The sequence below is a fragment of the Somniosus microcephalus genome, chromosome 16, assembly GCF_052327205.1.
Source record: "Somniosus microcephalus isolate GS21.2 chromosome 16, FLI_Smic_1.0, whole genome shotgun sequence".
NCBI classification, from domain to species: domain Eukaryota; kingdom Metazoa; phylum Chordata; class Chondrichthyes; order Squaliformes; family Somniosidae; genus Somniosus; species Somniosus microcephalus.
In genome coordinates, this window is record NC_141002.1 from 26089805 (window position 1) to 26110799 (window position 20995).

General features: G+C 44.1%; 1 protein-coding gene across 1 annotated transcript in view; it reads right to left on the reverse strand.

Moving 5' to 3' along the window:
* Positions 1-13366: 13366 nt before the first annotated feature.
* LOC147106027 (A disintegrin and metalloproteinase with thrombospondin motifs 20-like) overlaps positions 13367-20995 on the reverse strand; it is a 288734-nt gene continuing 281105 nt past the window's right edge. Inside the window, exon 28 of the mRNA XM_086008707.1 lies at positions 13367-18818. Within this exon, the coding sequence (XP_085864833.1) occupies positions 18729-18818 (90 nt within the window). The 3' untranslated portion in view covers positions 13367-18728. The remainder of the gene's footprint in view (positions 18819-20995) is intronic.

Below are 20995 nucleotides of genomic sequence, written 5' to 3' on the forward strand. Positions count from 1 at the left end.
AGGCCACAATTGGAAGAAAGCAGAGTTCTTGAAGGATTGTAGGCTGGGGCAGATTACAAAAATAGGGAGGGGGCTAGAACATGGAAAGATTTGAATACCTTAAGGGGGGAGAAATTTGGTTGGTTAGCCTCTCCTGTTAGCGCCTGGTGGGGGTGCTAACGGGGCGCTACTGAAGTAGCGCCAGGGCGAGACAAATCCAGTGCCACCCGCCAAATCCAGTCGTCCCTTAGCGCCGCCGTTAACAGTTAGCGCCTGGGGCTTTAGTGCCAGGCAGATCGTGACGTCAGTGAGCGTGCAATGCTCACTCAGTGCCCAATCTGCCAAATTGATTAGCGCCCCCTGCCTTAGCGCCTCGCCCCGACAATGACAGGATGAGGTGGCGTGAAGCAGGCGGATGGCGGCTCCAGGGGCGTTATTTAAAGGGATCAGTCGCAGCTGTCAGATTAGTGCTGTTTCACTGCTTCCTTGTCAGTTTGCAATTGTACAAAAGTTTAATTCAGTCATTTAAAGGTTCTTTAGTATCAGGAGTGTTGTGGCTACTAAAAATTTGTTACATTTATTCTGATAAAATTTCAAAGTGCTACACATCGTTACATTAATGGGAGCTGTACTGGCAGTCAACCTCGCCCTCCAGGACCTACTGCGGAGGCAGCGAGAAAGATTGCAAGATGTGGCCAGAGGGAGGAGAAGGACCACCAGGGCGCTCAACAGGAGGCCTTACCCGCCAAGGGTATTCCGAGAGCACTTCTCTTACCTCCAATTAAACGAGGAGCAGTGTTATTAGAAGACTCCACTTCAGCAAGGCTATTGTCACCGAACTCTGCCATCTCCTGCAACCAGACCTCGAGCCTCAGATCAGGTCAATCACGGCTCTCTCAGTGGCAGTTAAGGTCACCATCGCCCTCAATTTCTTTGCTAGCGGTTCCTTCCAGTCTGCAACAGGAGATATAGCGAACAACTCGCAGTTTGCCGTCCATCGCTGCATCCGGGAGGTCACAGAGGCTCTTTACAGTAGGAGAAGGGACTACATTTCCTTCCCCATCACCAGAGAGAAGCAGGACGAATGTGCTTGTGGCTTTGCCTGGATAGCGGGATTCCCCATGATGTAGGTTGCCATTGACTGCATCCACGTGGCTTTGCAGGCACCGCATAACAATCCTGAGGTCTTCTGTAACCACAAAGGCTACCACTCACTTAATGTCCAGTTGGTGTACGACCACACACAGCGAATCCTCAATGTCAATACCCGCTATCCTGGCAGCAGCCACGATGCCTTCATCTAGCACTCTTCCAGCCGCCACATCAAGCTCGCGGCTGGCTGGTCGGAGACGAGGTCTATCCGCTCTCCACCTGGCTCATGACTCCCCTCAGCAACCCCAACACTCCTGCTCAGCACTCATAAAATGAGAGCCATGCTGCCACCAGGAACATCATTGAGCAGACTTTCGGGGTGCTCAAGCAATGGTTCTGCTGCCTTGACCGCTCGGGAGGAGCTCTCCAGTACTCACCGGAGTGGGTGTTCCATTTCATCGTGGTCTGCTGCATGCTCCACAACTTGGCCATCACGAGGGCCCAGCCCTTGCCACCAGGGATTGCAGGACCACCTCAGGAGGAGGAAGAGAGAGAGGAGGACAAGGACAAGGCAGAAGAGGAGGATGGGAAGGAGGAGGAACAGGAGAGAGGGAGGAGGCAGCCACTCAATCACCCTTCTGGAAGGGCGGTCCGTGATCGCCTCAGCAGACTGCAGTTCCAATAAATTAAACCCCAGATCCCCGTTTCACACCACATCCCTATCATTCCACCCCTGTCGCAGGCCCTATCACAGCGCAAAGCTGAAATGAGCAATGCCACAATCATCCAAAGCCAATTAATAAATTTATCAATAATCAGTGAACACATATTTACAACAACAATATTAGCTATTCCCCCTTGTGCAATCCCTGAGTGCCCCTCGTTACAGTGTCTTTGCCTGCTCTAGTGCTGTAAGCTTTTTATTTCAACTGGCATTAAATTGACAGCAAGACCAATTCTTTTGAAACAATTTGGAATAAGTTTATTAAACACACAAACTCATGCAAGTTTATTAAACACACACTCATGCACATCGAAACAATAGCCTACTGGTATTTATGAACTCTACTTGATTACAGATCGTAAGGTAATGGGTTAGATTTACACAGACTGGTACTTCCCTGAATTAAGCAATGCACGCGGCCTTTTTCCTTGCTTCTTGGTCTGGTCTGTAGAGGGAGGGCTTCTTGTTCTTTCGTGTGGTTGTCCAGAGAGCGAGAGAGAGAGAGCCTTTGGGTTCCTTGTTTTATATCTTTTTAAGTCCATTGTCTATTGCTAAGGCCCCAGGATTGGGTCTTAGATTCATGGCAGTCCTTGATTGGCTTTCCTTTGAACATGTGTCTGTCTGCAGTGGCTGGTGCCATTTCTTGCTTAAGTTAATTGTTGACACCTTTTAGTGGCTCTTGAGTTTCGATAATGAATTTCGATGGTGTCTCTGTGGGGGGTTATCCTGTTATGTAGGTTTCCTTTGTTAAGTTTCACGCCGTTGCCTTACCCAGGGGAGATCCATACGCATCAAATTTATCTTCATTACATACATCTTATATTAATAGTCTCGAGTCCATCACACATACAAAACATATACTTTAATTCTTACAGTGCTCCTACGAAGTGTTGGCCCAGTGGCTGCAGCAGAGCTGGTGGAAGGCTGCTGAGTGTCCATACAGGAGACTTCAGATGGCCTTGCAGGACGCCCTCGACCAGCTCTCGGCCTGGAAGGCCCGGCTGCAGACTGCACCACCTCATAATGGACGGCAGCAGTCTGGGCTGGCTGGATGACAGGCAGCGACAAGGGCAATGGCAGAGTGCCAGTGGTGGGAGCAGGAATGCTGTCATCCTGAGAGAGGACAGCAGCTTCCTGCTCCACTGACCCACTGCCACTCCCCCGGGTCAGCACCTCAGCATCCCTATCAATCTGCTGGAGCACAGATTGCTGGCCTGCTGTGACACCGTGAAATCCCCGGTCGACGGTGGTAGACCCAGCCACGATGGCAGCAGTCAGAGCTTGCGTGGCATCAAGTTGAGACTGCATGAGAGCAGTCTGAGATTGGATGGCACCAAGTATAGACTCCATTACAGCACTAAGATGTTGGGTGGCTTCCGCCTGTGCTGCAATGGAAGCTGCAACATCGCCAATCACGTGGCATCAGGTCTGGGTCACCACGGTCTCTCTGAGTCCACCATCCTTTGCAGACTGCAAATGATGGGCTCAATGGTGTGCGCAGAGCTCTGTGCGATGTTGGAGGTGGACTCCTCCATGCTCCTTACCATTACCGAGAGGCTCTCAAGCACCCTTGCCATTGCACCTATCATCGTGTGTGCATGCCCATCACCCTTCTTCTAAAGGCCTCCCCATTGAGCTCCTCATCTGAGTCCTGTGCAGCAAACTTGCCCTCCAGGGAGCTGACTCCCGAGCTACCCTTTCCCCCTGGCCTTGCTGCAGCCCACTCATTCCCGGTGCATCACCCTGTGCAGATCCCACTACTAGCTTCTAAAGAACGCGTAGTGCCAGTATCTGAGCTGGTGCCTGCGGGTGAGACATGCAGTGACGTGTGTTCTTCGTCCTCCTCTTCTTCTGCCTCACTCTATGGTACCTTAAGGGACAGGCTGCTCAGGTGCTTGCTCTTTATCTGAAAGCATAAAGGCACAAGAGTCGGGTTAAGGTGAGGGGAGGGGGGCAGGAAGGGAGAAAGGCATGCATACAACATGATTAGCTGGAAAGTGGGAAAGGCTTGTTGGGTGTGGGGGAAGTGGGACGTGAGAAGAAGGAGTAGGAATGAACATACCGTTGTTGTCCCCAAGGGGGTCAACGTCGCCAGTGGCCATGGCACCCACCACCTGGCACCCAATGATTTGCAGCACCCTTTCCTTCAGCTCAAAGTGGTTGGGTGTCAGGTTATTCACCACCTGTGCGCTCCTGCTCCATCCTGTTGTGAGTGAACTTGGCCTGCAAGAGAAAGGAAAGTGTGTGAGTGAGTGTGGAGCAATGTGTTTGGCAGATGTGCCTGCCATAGTTGAATAGCTGTTATTGTGTGCAAGGTGTGAGATGTGGGTGTGAGAGTTGGTAGGTGGAGATTGTTGGTGGGTGAGTGCTGGGGGTGTGGTGCTTTGGCCAGTTTATGAAGACTGAGGTTCAAATGGTGGTATGTAGCATTTGTTGAAGCATTAACTCACCCTGACCACCTGAGTGAGGTTGTTAAATTTCTTCCTGCATTGTGTGTGGGTCCTGGGGACCACAGTGCTGCCCGAGACCTGCTGGGCTACCTCCCTCCACATGGTGCGAAAGACTTGCAGCGAGGGCCTCCTGCCACTTGTCGGGTACAGCACCGCTCTCCGTCTCTCCACAGTGAAGACCAACGCCTCCTGTAGTGTATGTAACTGTTCTACCTTTAAGAGAACTATTGTATGTAACCGTTCACCTTTAAGAGAACTATTTTAGGTGTGGCACTACTTTATCTTGGCTGCTGTATACTGTAATACCGACGGTGACCACACCGGTATAGAAGTGCTGTGTCAGGATTTATTGGGCAGATTCGCCCTGACCTTCGAATAGTAAAGTCCTGTTAAAGTTACTCTTGTAGTCTGTGTATTAATTCGCCATAATACCTACAGACTTTACAGTGGCGACGAGTTCGATCTTACCCTGCGGCAACAATACTTCCGAAGCAGTTAACGAGCGTCGAGAAGAGGCACCCGCCCTCGTCGTTCTGCTGAGAGAAAACTCGAGTCTGCAGAGCAAGGAAGAAGGAAGAATTCAGACACGAAGCCTTCCATCAGCAACAGGCACTGATTGTCCCTTCTGCCACGGTGGTGAGTGAGCCGATCAGCACGAGAAGCAAGTCGGCCACGGTGACTGTGAGTAAAAGGAAAATAAAAAAATAAACGGAGGATAAGGGCGGTGAACTCGACCACGGTCGGGGGAAAGGAGCCGGACAGAAGTCGGGCCCAGAGGCGCTGAGACTGGGGCAGCGTGGAGCACGGAAGCCGCGGTACAAGCGGGCTGGGAGACGCAACGGCGTCGTGAGACAGCTAGACCGCGACCGGCGAAAAAGGCCGGGCAGCTACCGAGGCCACGAGGCGCTGCGACCAGGATCGTAAGGCGCGGGAAGATATAAAAATAAATAAACCGCGGGTAACTCAGCCGCAGCCGGGGAGGAAAGCACCGGACTGCGAGAGGGCTGGGAGGCGCGATTGGAGTGAAAAAGGCCGGGCAGAGCCCGAGCGAGGGAGACTGAGCGAGATCCAGCCAGCGGCTGAAACTGTTCACCGTCAACGGGTTGTACCCAGCGCCGGGTGCCCTGCCGAGAAAAGGGAACAAGGAATGCACTGAAGCTGACACGCAGGCTGCGAACCCCGAAAGCCAGCGGTCGTCGCCCGAGGGAAAAGCTTACCCCTCCCGCCAGGGGAAGAAACGCGGGAAGCCGCCAGTAGGCGGGGAAGACGACAGAAGCGGGAAACCGCCATTTTGAAAGTGGGCGGGGGAAGAAGACAAGCGCGGGAAACCGCCATTTTGAAAAAAAAGTTAAAGAAAAATTTTGTGTTTGTTTCGCAGAAAGATAGTGAGAGATAGTGAAGATGCCTAAGCATGGTAACATCAACAACTTCGATTCCGAGGTGGAAGATTGGGCCACGTACGTAGAACGTATCGAGATATATTGTGAGGCCAATAAGATAGCAGATGATGATAAAGCTCTCACCTTATTAAACGCAATGGGGGCAAAGACATACGGGCTATTGAAGCATCTTCTATCACCAGCTAAACCGGTGGATCAGACTTTCGCTAATATTGTTGCTGTCCTGAAGGATCATTTGAACCCCACACCACTGATGTTGGCGAAACGATTCAAATTCTATGCGAGAACGCAACGGAAAGAGGAAAGCAACGCGGAATACTTGGTCGAACTGCGTAGACTAGCGAAATACTGCCAGTTTGGGGAAAATCTGACAGAGGCATTGAGAGACAAGTTCGTGTGCGGGTTGTCGAAGGAAGGAACACAAAAGCGTCTGCTAGAAGAGAACGATCTCACACTTGATAAGGCTGTCCTTATTGCAGCATCGCACAAAGCCGCAGCGAGAGGCACAGCGGAAATGCAGCTGAAGGCAGCGGTACTCAGTGTGGATCAAATTACTTCGGGTACATCGAAATGTTATCGTTGTGGGAAAACAACACACGACCAGAACCAATGCTGGTTTAAAAACCAGGAATGTAGAAAATGTGGCAAACTTGGTCACATAGCTAAGGTATGCCGGTCAGGAAAGAAGACCAACAACAACAAAAAAAAGTCACCGCAGGAAAAGTACAATAAGGTACACAAGGTGGCTGAGAAGAGTTCAGATGAACAGAATTTGGATTCAGACCCAACCGTTCAGGAACTGGGTAGTCTGAGAATTCACAATGTGAGTAAGGAAGCTGACCTGCAAACTATCTGGGTCATGCTAAAAATAGCTGGAGTCCAAGTGAAAATGGAATTGGACACAGGATCAGCCCCATCAGTCATAAATCGAAGGGATTACAACCGGCTATTCTCACACATACCCTTGAGAGATACCAAGATCGTATTGCAGACATACACGGGGCAGAAAGTATACCCCATGGGAAAGATAAAAGTCAAGGTGAGAGACAGGGGCAAAGAACACCAAGGAATGTATTTATATGTACTACCTGAGGGAGGTCCACCACTTCTGGGACGGGAGTGGATCTGGGAAATAAACATGGAATGGCACTATTTAAAAGCAATAATGAGTGAGAACTCGGTGAAGACAATCAGCTCAGACTCTGAAACGGATGACGATAAGACCAGCCCAGGTGCGAAAGACAAGTTTAAAATGGACTTGCTGACTAAGGTTGGAAAAACGAAGGAGTGCATAAATGCTTATGCTTCAGAGGAGAACAAAGTTTCAGAACAGAATTCCACTGAACAACAACAACATAGTTTGACAGAGAATTCTGAGTCTGTCCAGTTTACAGATATGCACAATTCTGAGGAACACCGGGCTCGAACTCAACTCCATTTCAAATTACAACAGCAATTAGAACAATTGAGTTGCCGTCTCGAACAAGAGATGAAAGCAATGAAAAAGTTCTGTGACACAGAGTGGGAGAACCTGGAAAGACAACAGAAACAGCTGATGGAGAAAAAGGAGCAGGAGCACACAAACCGTCGGGGCAAGGAGGCCAAACGAATCAAAGCTGATTCGGTTTCAGAAGGTGCGTGCTTTAATCTGGTGGAGCAAGAGGTTCAGCAACTGAAAGCGCTTGTTAGCGGATTGCAGGCAGAAAAGACTGATTTGGTCGCCATGAACTCTGAGCTCCTACTGAAGTTGGGTGCAGCATCACCGGACGATTCAAGTGGGGAAATTCGAATGGTGGAGGCTGCGGATGATGGCGAAGTAGAAACAGCAAAGGAGCCCCAGGGCAAGGTTATAAACAGCCCTGCAGCTACTGGGAAACGTATGAGGTCAGAAGAGTTAACGGTCAGCCAACTCTTTCATACGCTGAAGGACAAGACTCTGAAATGGGAACAAATTGAACAGGAGTTTAAATCTTCAAAGGAGAGGGGTTTGGAGTTAACGGTCAGCCAACTCCTTCATATGCTGAAGGACAAGACTCTGAAATGGGAACAAATTGAACAGGAGTTTAAATCTTCAAAGGAGAGGGGTTTGGAGCTCCCAAAAGTTATTGAAATAGCTGAGGTTGCAACACAGACTGAGAAGATGGCAGCAGAGCAACCCTTGGATGCCAAAAGTACGCTGACTCACGTCAATGTTGAACAACAGAAGGTTGAAACAGCTGCTGCAGTAGAGGGATTGAATAGTCCGATCAATCAATCTCTGAATGAAGTTGAAGTATTGAAATCACAAATGACGTCATTAGTAAAAGACTTGCAGGAAGCCCAGAAAAAGCTGGATGAAGCTGAACGCCTGAAGAAGTCTCTTCAGGAAAGATGTCTGGATTTGGAACAAAAGCTGGCTAATGTCCAGCTGGGTATGGAGGAAATAGAAGACCCTCTCACTGGCCTAGCTCAAGATGACACCGAATATTACCATGACCTGTTGGACGACATCGAATATTACGATGACCTGTTCCCCCAGCTTGTGATGAAAACTCCCAAAGTGCAGAAACCATGAAGAATCACAAAAAGTCTAAGGAACATCGGGAGATGGTGGCGCTACTACGGAAAAAGGAGGACGAGAAGGAGGAACTGTGCATGCAGCTGGCAGCTGACAGTGGAGCCCAGAGAGTCTCCAAGAAGCAGAAAAGGAAAAGACGAAGCAGAAGATGATGATCATCTGGACCATCATCATCACTACTAGATCACGCACGGGGTCCCTTCGAACGGAGCCAAATCAGTTTGGAAGTAGAAAAACTTCCCAAGGTACTCAAGTTTTTACAAGCCAACAATGCTGGTTCAGAAGGACGGAAGTTCAAGCTGTTAAGTCCAGTGAAGGACTATTGGATGAGTCACTCCAGCAACGTGAACCGACTACACCACAGGGAACTGCTACACCACTGAGGTGTTGTCAGGACCGAGTCAAGAAGCACGGAAAGCGCATCCACCGAGATTGAATCTGTGAACTGTTTTCCGCAGAGACTGAATCTATGAACTGTTTCCCGCAGAGACTGAATCTATGAACTGTTTCCCGCAGAGACTGAATCTGTGAACGGTTTCCGCAGAGACTACATCTGTGAACTGTTTTAACATGAAGTTGGATATATGTTATGATGTTATGTTTAATGGGGAATAAGTATGTTGTAAGCTAAAAAGGGAGGATTGTAGTGTATGTAACTGTTCTACCTTTAAGAGAACTATTGTATGTAACCGTTCACCTTTAAGAGAACTATTTTAGGTGTGGCACTACTTTATCTTGGCTGCTGTATACTGTAATACCGACGGTGACCACACCGGTGTATAAGTGCTGTGTCAGGATTTATTGGGCAGATTCGCCCTGACCTTCGAATAGTAAAGTCCTGTTAAAGTTACTCTTGTAGTCTGTGTATTAATTCGCCGTAATACCTACAGACTTTACACCTCCAATGCCTGGTCGCAGAATCTGCGAGCTCTCTCCCTGTGCCGTTGATCTGCTATGATGACACCTCCTTCAGTGGTCCGGTTCCTTCTCCTTGGCCTTCTGCTGCTTGCTGAGACAGCTGCAGAACCAGCAATGCTGAGAATGAGGTTCTGTAGCATGATTGAACTTCTCCTTTAAGAACTGGAAAGAGCCTGTGGCAATGTTGACTGGCGATTAGATTAGTCCCCCTTGTGTGCAATTGGCAGCCACATTTCCCTACATTACAACAGTGACTATACTTCAAAATACCTCACTGGCTGTGAAGTGGGCTCAGACGCCCTGAGGTTGTGAACGGTGCTATATAAATGCAAGTTGTTTCTTTCTTCTGCTTTCTCTATTTTGGAAAAAGATGTTTCCCTTGCTGGTAGGACCATTGACTTCTCTCTAGATCAAGGTATAGACAGATTCTAAAACAAAATTCAGTTAACACAATAAATGTTCACTTCCATAGCAATGAGCATGAGTACCAGTGCCAACAATGAACATGGAGATGTATGTAAGACATGCGTTTCACTGTGTTTTCTTGCTCTATCACTTTACTTCATCTTGTGCCACAGCAACCTCCCCGATATAAAATGGGTCTAAAGTACACCAACTCCGATTCTGAAGCGACTTGAGCACATATTTAGTTACATGTATTTGCATTAAGAAATTTAGGGAAATCTGGCAGTAAAAATAATGCAAAATTTCAATCACTGGATTGGTGGTGCCGAAATCATTTTATATATTTTGATCATGGTTGAATTATAAAACAAATCTGTTTAATTGATTTTCTCTGACTGCATGTGATAATGTTCCTTGGTATTTAATACCAACCAAGGGTGGTCTTTGCTGTTCTTATGTTTCTTAGTGCTCGTGAACCATTAAGCGATTCCAATTGTGTACACATGTGAATTTTTGAGGATCATTACTTTTATGTAATTTCTAAACTATGGCTTGGTTTGTTCAGAAATTTAATCTCATTGTTTTTTTTAAAAAACCATTACACATAACATGAAACAAAATTCATGATTTCTTCAGAACAACAACAGATGAAAATATTTTGCAATTAAGAAGCAATTCACATGCAATGTTCAATAGAATGCTGACTACTTTTGACCAAATCCTGTACCATGAAATAATTTCCCTCCGGCACATTAGTTGTACAAAGGATTTGTATACGCTCAGAGGTGTACAGGCATCTTTGAGGTAATTTAAGAATTTCATTTTTTTTATTCGTTCGTGGGATGTGGGCGTCGCTGGCAAGGCCAGCATTTATTGCCCATCCCTAGTTGCCCTTGAGAAGGTGGTGGTGAGCCGCCTTCTTGAACTGCTGCAATCCGTGTGGTGAAGGTACTCCCACAGTGCTTTTAAGGAGGGAGTTCCAGGCGTGTGACTTGGAGGGGAACTTGGAGGTGGTGGCGTTCCCATGCGCCTGCTGCCCTTGTCCTTCTACGTGGAAGAGGTTGCGGGTTTGAGAGGTGCTTGCGAACAAGCCTTGGCGAGTTGCTGCAGTGCATCTTGTAGATGGTACACACTGCAGCCACGGTGCACCGGTGGTGGAGGGAGTGAATGTTTAAGGTGGTGGATGGGGTGCCAATCAAGTGGGCTGCTTTGTCTTGGATGGTTTCGAGCTTCTTGAGTGTTGTTGGAGCTGCACTCATCCAGGCAAGTGAAGAGTATTCCATCACACTCCTTACTTGTGCCTTGTAGATGGTGGAAAGACTTTGGGGAGTCAGGAGGTGAGACACTCGCCGAAGAATACCCAGCCTCTGACCTGCGATGGTAACGCTGTTGAATGTCAAGGTTATTGGCGAGTAAGTGCTGCTTGATAGCATTGTCGACGATACCTTCCATCACTTTGCTGATGATTGAGAGTAGACTGATGGGGCAGTAATTGGCTGGATTGGATTTGTCCTGCTTTTTGTGGACCTCACATACCTGGGCAGTTTCCCACATTGTCGGATAGATGCCAGTTTTATAGCTGTATTGGAACAGCTTGGCTAGTTCTGGAGCACAAGTCTTCAGCACGACAGCCGGAATGTTGTCGGGGCCCATAACCTTTGCTGTATCCAGTGCGCTCAGCCGTTTCTTGCTATCACGTGGAGTGAATTGAATTGGCTGAAGACTGGCTTCTGTGGTGGTGGGGACCTCGGGAGGAGGCGGATAGAAGGAAAACTTTGCTTAATCTTAATAGAAATAATAATACATGTGGAAAGTAAAGGAGCCATATTATACACAAATATAATGTGTACTATATACATTCCATTTACCCATGTTTAGTTCCTTATAATTTCCTAGGCTTTTAAATCCTCATTTTACTTTGGAAACGCAAAATAATTCCTTCCGTACTCTAATGAAACATGGCAGTATTTTTCTGTAGTTACTGGGTCATCAAGCAAGTTTGGCTGGTGTAATGCATTAGCAGACTGTCCTTGCATCTCTGGGACCAATGCCATGATGGTATTAATCAGACCATACTAACATGTGGTCTTTGCTGTTCTTCTATTTCACACTGTGCAGTCATAAGAAGCTCCAATTGTTCTGGATTCATACTCGGTTCTAGAATCTGGGTTTGAATCCACCTCATGTCAGTGGGATGAGTCTGTCCCTAATTGGCATTACTTTGGGAATTCCATTAAGAACAACCATAAGAATGCATAGTACTGGTGTATAAAATTATGAGGGGCCTAGATAGAGTGAAGGACCTATTTCCCTTAGCAGAGAGGTCAATAACCGGGGCCATAGATTTAATGTAATTGGTAGAAGGTTTAGAGGGGATTTGAGAACTTTTTTCAGCCAGAGGGTGGTGGGGGTCTGGAACTCACTGCCTGTAAGGGTGGTAGAGGCAGAAACCCTCACCACATTTAAAAGTACTTGGCTATGCACTTGAAGTGCCGGGCCAAGAGCTGGAAAGTGGGATTAGACTGGGTAGCTCTTTTTCAGCCGGTACAGACATGATGGGCCGAATGGCCTCCTTCTGTGCCATAAATTTCTACGATTCTATTCTATGAACAACCCAGTAATTTTTTAAAGGAAATATCAAAAGTTACAATAAGAGCCAATAAAGAACATGTGGTAGTGAATGAATGTACGGAAGTAGTTTAATCCCTGGCTCCTGATTATATCTAGAGCAGTGGTTTTCAAACTTTTTTGGTTGAAGGACCTCTTTTCAAATGGATTAGTAATCATGGACCACCCCTTCTAAATGATTATTGCCCCCTTGTATTGATACTGTACCAGGATCTTCTGACAATGAATTGCAATATAGCTATGGTGACATTTACAAAACAGGAATCCCTCAAGTATGGATGCATAAACTGATAGTGATTTTAAAGCATTGATTTTTTAAAAATTACAAATGCATTGGTTATTTAGTGTATTCAAGTGCTGCCCAGATTATGATGTTAGATTTGCTTCTTGGACAGAGATCTCTAATGTAATGTATGTCCGTCTTATGGGGCCTGTTCTTTATGGCCGTATCCCGGCGTTGCTGCAGCCGGCTGGTTGTCGGGATGGGATCTTTGTTTACCGACGCTTGGTTCCTCTCTGAACAGCTGGCCCTACGCTTTTCTGCCTCCGACACTTGCTGGCGGTGGAATTCCGGCCGCTGCCGGCCCATAGTCTTTTTCTCTCCCTCCTTCTCCTCTTCCTGCAGCGTACAGCTGCTGCCGCCGCCGCCGTGGTGACCATTCACCGCCCCGTTCAGCCGCTCCGCACCGACTCGCTCTCCATCACTGGTTGGAGTTTTTTTCATGGCCCCCCCCCCCCCTGGAAAGTCTCTACGGACCCCAGTTTGAGAATTACTGATCTAGAGCCATGCTCTTGAATGTTGGGAATTCTCTGGACCCCTTGATTAAATTACGACTTTGCAATTCACTCTGATTTAACTGTTGCTCTGAGTGTTGAAGGCTGTGAAATCTGAAGGAAGTTGATAAACACAGGTTGAAACTATCTGCAAAAGAGGAGGTGATGGGGTTAGGTAATGAGTGGAGGGGGGGGCATTGATTTGGAGAAAGAACAAACTGCACGTGTGTGCAGGTGACAGAACAGTGACAATGCAGTGATTTCCCAGTGTTGCCCTATTCTGACTGTGGAATCTAAACTGGTCATGATTGCACTGGAGCATATTCCATTCAGCATGCAAGTTGTTTTCTCAGAGGTAAAATTATGTATGAGGTGTTGAATTCAAAGTAGGTCTGTGATAATTGAGAACATTAAAAGGCAAAATAATGAGAGAAAGATATACTAAATAAAACAATAGTTTTATTCGGGAATATTGCAGTTTTAAAGTCATAATTGTGACTTGAATCAGTACATCATAAGATAAACAATGAAGCATAACAGTAGATATGCAGTTATAGCACCAAACCTATTTAATAGCTGTTCTTTCATAAAAAGATTTTGATTGGACAAATGCACACCATATATTTCTTTGGAGACTGCAGTAACACAAGCTCAGAGCTTTGCAATTCCTCTGTTAGTCTGTTCAGTAATAAGGAATTAATGGGAAGAAATGCTAAAGTCAATAGTCATGCTACAAAGTCTTCATGTACCTGTCGTAAACACACATTTATGAAACTGTCATTAAGTTGTATATTGTTTATGTAAAAAATATGAATTAACAAAGAGTAGTACGCAGCATAGTACAGTTTTGACAACTATTTTCATGACACATAGTGCAAATTGTACCTTTTTTCCCCTGATACAGACCTTATTGTTAGGCTTGTGTATCAAGCATGTGCTAAGCCTGATTAGTAACTTGTTTTGTGTCTCCAAACATGCATCTTTTTAAAGGGGAGCCTGCGACTTTCTTCACAACTTGTGTATATAGTCAATTTGTTGCTTTTAGACTTTGGCTGGATTTGGTTTACATTCATAAGTGTCTCCGAGCAGAACTGTGATTGGAACAAAAGATCAGTAAAGGATTCTGGAAAGCGGTCAATGTAATTAGCAATATTAGGCAAGAGAATTCTGAAGAATTATTCAAAAAGCAGCAATAATATTTTCAAATGCCCTTTTCAGGTCCGTTGAGTGAATTCATGATCAACTAGACATCCAATACCGTGATTTTAAAAATAGATTGTTACACTATAAATTTAAAAAGTACTGAAAACATAATTAGGAACAAATAATTGTAGAAATTCAAGCAGTCACTGAATTTTTCTTTTTCTTTCACATATATCAATATGGTCATTAGAAGGTTAATGGTGTTCAGCATCTAATTCACAAAGTGATATTTTAATGATAGAGGCTCTATGTTACCATTACTGGATATTCTTTTTAGTTTAAGCTATAATTCCAATGACTATGATGGAGGGATTAAAATAAGGATTCATGGTGTATAGGCTTCAATGTACAGATACATTTACAATTATATTTTGAAAGGCAGGGTGTGACTTTTAGTTAAATTACTATAACAGAATCTTAAGCAATTCAGCTCGGTCCTTTTCCAGTTATATGTATAAAAAAAAAGTCCTGTTAAATTTATTTTTTATTTGAAAATCTACCAGCCTAGAACTTGCTGTTGGGCGTAATAATGACCAAATGCTTAATAAGTTTGCATGGCATTCCTCTGCTATTTTAGTGGTGAGCATTAACCCATTTAAAACACACAGGGTAACAGCTCTATTAAAATAACTGACTGAGAATTGCCATGCAAACATAATGTTCATCTGCTAATTTCTAAGCTATGTCCAGAGTGTCGTACAGACACTGAGTATGTTTTACACTACTCAATCTTGAGCACCATAAGAAAGGTGTCTCCAGACTAATTCTGGATAACAGCCTTGTTTTATTATCTTGACAGGATGGTAATACCCTGCTATCCTGCCATGAGCACCTAACGTGGGGACAGCATTGTAATAAACAGGAAACATTTATAAAAGTTTCACTTTTTTTGAGGTTTTAACACAGCTTGTTGTCATGATTATCTAACATGTTGAATCTGTTCCAGTGTAGATTTTTCTGTATAGTGTATTACCTTGTTTAGTTACAGTCTTCATATCATATAAGAGGTCAGAGATCATCATTAGCCATCAGTTCATCATAACATACCATAAAGTATGAGGTTAGAACAGCAAAACAAATCCTTAAAATGACAGAATGCCTTCTGTTGGTCCAAAAAAATAAATGAAAACTTTATAGCTCTTGGATCAAAACCTACACTGTTTCTCTATTGAACAGACTTCAGGTGCAGGCTAAAGTTCCATGCATCTCCCCATTGGCTCAGTGAGGTACCAAACCCCACATGGATCAGGGAGCTCTTCGATTTCATTGCTGATCGCAGTTGAGGCAGTTATAGGGGTGTTGCAATTGAGCTGGTTCCTGCTCCTGATTACTATTAAGTGACCTTTGCTGAGGTGTGTGTATGTTGGATGAGGACAGGATTAGACTTGATTCTTGTACCCTGTATGGTTAAATAACTTGTTGACACTTGCTATCTTGACTGACACATGAAGTATGGCCCTTGGGGCATCCATTCCCCAGCATGATAAAACCCAGGGTTTGGGTATCTGTTCTAACAAAAGGAACAATAAGGTAAGTGTAGTCTTAGAAAAGTAATCATTGTTCCAGTATGAGGGTAAAGGTATGAATCTGGCCATTGGCAAACTTCAACTCCAGAAACTGCTCTATACCTCTGATCTCACAAAGGTGGCTGTCAGTGCATTGAGAGCATTTTAATGTCACTCCAATCCCACGGTATACTGGACCAATATCAATGTTACACTGGTATAAAGCAATGAGGTCAGAAGGATGAGATATCCAGCTTGACAATGCTGCTTTTGTACCAATCTTCAATATTGAATAGGAAATTAAGTAAAATCCATGCAAACGTCAGTATAGAATCTCTTAATGCAAACAAGGAAGACATGTTGCATTGATCTGTCTTTGATCATTTCAGTCTTGCCCTCACTAGAGTATATCAGAAGGAATGCTGTCTTTTTAAGTGTTTTGCAGTAGATTCATACATCTGATGTAGCTTACGAATACTTGATACCAACGTGAATACAACTGCAGTTATCAGTAGTCAGCAGCAACAGTAAGCACCTTGTTATTCTGAACAGTTCAGCTTACATGAGTTTTTGTTAAAGGGCATTGTCGCCCTTGAAAATTAGTTTGCAAAGCTTTCTTTTATGTAAACACGTGACACAGTGTGTTATTGAAAAATCTCACTGCATTGCATATTTGTAATTTTGACAGTTCAGTGTGATGTCATACCATGCTCATCACATCTGTTCTATTCAACAGTTGTCCACAAAATGGTGACAATGGCACGTCCCTCCCCTTTAAACCTTGCATACAAACATCCAATAACTTATAGAACAAGCAATGGTGGTTGACAGGGCAGTGGTTGATATCTAACACAATTTTAGTAGTTAAATGCATATGTACAAAAATATCAAGTAATAAATAGGACAGTGCATAAATATTTTACAACATAATAAAATATATCTCTTTTATATACATCTTTTGCTAAGAGAGGTAGCTTTTCCACTCAGGCCAGTGTTCACTACAGACTCTGATTGCTTTGGCATTCTCCCTGCAACTATCCTATTTAACTGGAGGAGTTAAATACTATTTTGGCATTAAGAATTTCTAAATGCTTTGGTGTTACGCAAACTGTGGACCAGTAGTGCAACATCAGTTATTTTGATCATAACAGAAGATGGTGAGAGATGCTGTAACCAGCCTTGTACCTTTCAATATAATCATGTGTTTTAACTTCTAAAGAGGCAATTTCAAATTATGCCAAGGGTTCAGTATTCTCTAAACAAAGTTGAAAATGTGTTCAATATTCATTTTCCTACATTTAAATGCCACAAAAAATGTTAGTCTCTGGTCTCCGAGACCCGCGTTGTGATAAAGTACAAGGAATGGGGATGGAGTTCTTCTCAGAAAAATAGTTATTAATAATCATAAACAAAATGAGTTCTGACAGCCGACATCTACTGCACCATCAGGAGCCATTAGTCCAAAAACTGCTTTACATTTGGCGGTCTGGGCTATAGAAGAGAAGATTGAAGTTCAAACAATAGATGTGTCAATGGATTTATATCACTATTTTTCATGTGAGATTGCCAGGAGAAACTAGTACTGTCTGGTTCCATTACTCCCTCCCTCCAACTAAAGCGCTCGGTACTGTCGCTGGATAAGGAGATAAATGTGAATCTCATTTTATCCACAAGAGGGAAAAAAAACAATCCCTTGACACAAATATGTTGATGGAGTTAGATGAAGAGGGATGGGAGAAGGCTCGTGTGGAGCATAAACACTGGCATGGACCTGTTGGACCAAATGGCATGTTTCTCTGCCTTCTTCCAGCCACAATGGGTTTTTTCCTCAGGATTGGTGCAATCTTGGTAAAAGTCAGAACTGTTTTGAATGTAACTGTCCTTGGCTACCTTACATAAAGTATTGACACGTAGCAACAAGAAACAGAATATCATCCCAGTTACACTGTGTGCTTGGTAACAGTGCAGCATGGTCTCTCGCACGGCACCGACTTTGTGTGCCCAGTTTAGAATTGCTAACTTCTGGAGCATAAAACAGAAGCTGGTACAGGGCCAACTTTTTTGCACTTAGTGTTCAGGCTTCACCACCTTCACATTGACAGAGTTTAAAAAAAAATTGAACTAGCAGTTAGAGGCCAGTGAGCAGAGATGCACGTGGTTTACTGTGGCCATTTCCCCAAAACATGCACTGCTCTCAGAAAAGCCAAAGCTGCTTCACCTGTCTTGTGCAGTATAACTGGGACATTGGATGTTATTGCTACTTAAACAGAGAGATGGGTAATAGACCTGTTTATTAAGGCAGAAGAGGCAGTGACTGAGTTGAAGCACCAGTAATGTGGCCATGTCATGCAGCATGTTACCATTTGTTAGACCAAACAGTACTATTTTTTTTCATTTCAGTGGGAAGTAAATCTACTTAGTTATGTTTGAAGGGGGTTGATTTCAATAAATAATGTTCATCAGGGCTCTGGAAATTCAGTAACATTGTCTATAATAGCACCTTAGGGCACTACTGTTGTCTTAGTTTCTCTCCTTGAAAAAGATGTTTTCCAAATGGTGATATGACGTTGTCGCTGGTACGATGTTCTGGATGTTCTGTTTTTGCAATGGTTTCAGAATAAACAGGGAGGGAATGATGTGCAGAAACAGTGACAGGGATTAGAAGAGTGAATCTGTTCAGCCATTGCAAAATGTTAAGCATGGACTGAGTTTTGACTCTCAATTTGGTAGAAATTAAGCTATGTATTAGCGCCCCTCCCGTCCTACCCTGCAGCATATACTATATTTATGTCCCCCCAGTGCATGTATATAATCTGGGCTATTCCTTGATGTTTAAAATGTCTGTCCTGGACTTCAACATAAAAGGGAAACTAGCAAGCTAAGTATGTTCCAAATAATGAAGTTATAGAACAATTGTTGCACTCTGGTATTAGCTGCCAATGATAAGAGAATGAACATAAATTTCTAGAGATTGTTGAAATTTGGACCGGTCATTATCTCTATCATGATAAATTGCCTCCAGTCAGGTCCCAATCCACAAGGTAGTTTCTTCATTTCTTTAACTGCTGCATACTTCATGCCATACCCGGGTCGCTACTGTACTTGCATCAGAAGACCAGTGCTTGTTTGGGGAACACATTTTCCACAGTAGCCTCCACATCTTCCATATATCTTTGTACCATCCTTTCAAATAGAAAGAAAGAATTGCATTTATATAGCACCTTTCATAACCTCAGGACGTCCCAAAGCGCTTTACAATCAATGAAGTACTTTTGAAGTGAAGCCATTGTTGTAATGTAGGAAATGTGGCAACTAATTTGTGCACAGTAAAATCCCACAAACAGCAATCATATAAATGACCAGATAATCTGTTTTAGAGGTTGGTGGAGGGATAAATATTGACCTGGACACTGGAGAGAACTCCCCTGCTCTTCTCTGAATAGTCCCATGAAATCTTTTACATCCATCTGAGAGGGCAGACGGGGCCTCAGTTTAATGGCTCATCTGAAAGATGGCACCTCTGACATTGCAGCGTTCCCCAGGTACTGCACCGGAGTGGCAGCCTAGATCATGTGCTCAAGTCTCTGGAGTGGGACTTGCACCCAAAACCAGAATAGCTGCACGCCATTTCTGCAGTGATGAGGTTACGCACAAAGCATGCAACTATGGCCTGGAATTTGTGGTCAACAATGAAGCGATGGTGCGCGCCGCTGACCTCGAAGAAAGCTGCCTACAAAGATCTAGCAATCTCTGTGGCATGAATTTCAGCTCTTCCGACCTTTGTTTGAATCTGGCGCCAAATCAAGCACATCTCCAGCGTCCAGCAACAGTGATGTCATCAAGCAGGCTAAGCAGCCAATCACATTGAAGAATTCTCACAGACAGCAAACCAGGAAGTAAAATGCACAGTTTCTAATTTACTTTGTATAAATTTTACTTGAGTGAAATAATGATTGAGATATTCTAAGGTAGAAGCTGAAATATCATTTAAAAATTTTTTTAAACCATGCAATTCTTAATCATATTAATAGTAACATTTTACATTCCACAAATATAAAATTAGTTTTTCAGGGCCAGCGTGGTTGTTCAACAATCAATTTGTCATTAAAAATCCAGTTACACCTCTTTCAAAAAGGCTAACTTTTTTCGGGCGGGGGGGAGAGGAGGGGTGGAGGGGGAGGTGTTTAACAGCGATATACCAGCGTAATAGGGGAAGTTTTCATCCTTTCAATTCCGGCTCTGGGCAATTCCACAGCGCAACCTGAATGATTGACCGCAACTTCTGGAATTCCTCGTTTATCTGCACGTGCACTAAATCCTGAAGTTGCTGTCACTTTCAGAGGGGTAATGACGGCGAATGCTGACAGTTTCACCGTCATTACCACTGCAAAATCCAGGCCATTGTTTTTGTAACAGAAGAATATATTACAATTCAAGTAGCATCGTTACATTGTAGTGTTTGGCATGTACAAAAAAATGGTATGATAAACTATTTTTTTGTAACAACAATAGATCTTTATATGCATAAAGAAATGGTCTTCGAGTGATTGAAAGCAATTTGCAGTTACCTTGAATAGATGGAATAACAGTTACCCCAGGGATCTGGAACTGACTTAGGCAGAGTGCAATTAGTACAAGACTTAATAGTAATTACAGTGACGCTGCAGTTCGATGCGGCTTGGGATCTGATCAGGCTTTGCAATTCAAATAAGAAAGAGTTGGCCCAATGATCAGATTTGCTCACAAATATGAATTTAACTCAATTCAGATGATATGTAGACATATCCCTTTAAGAATATGGTTGACAAACCTGGTGAGACAATGACAGTTTTTGTTCCTTCCAAGTATCTGCAAATCTCTTAGTACTGCACCAACAAATGGTACACCGTCTGCCTCTTGAACTTTCTGACATGGACTGTGGGAAACAATTGTGTCAGGTTTTTTGTTGCAGAAACCTGTCTGTATCTGTCCAATGTTTCTTATTTCCATGATGGTGCCATCCATTTCATGGGTGGATGAACTCGAGGCATTAATTTTCTTGGTGGTATGGGGGGAGTTGGTGCATCAGGTTCCCTTATATCATTATAATGAACTGTATACTACATTGTGTTCAATGTGTGAAAAATATTGGCATTCTCAGCTATTGAATGAGAGAGAGAAAAAAGTGTATTCACTTAGTGCTGTATCACATGCTCAGGACATTCTGTAGCACTTCACAGATGTTATGTAGGTATCTGTAGAAGCCCATTATTCAGGTAAGGTGCAGCCTGAGTTCTATTACTCCAGTGGAATGTTTAAACAATTCGGCTGAGATTTTCCGGGTAGGAAAATGTTTTTTTTGACAACGGGTCGCAACGCGC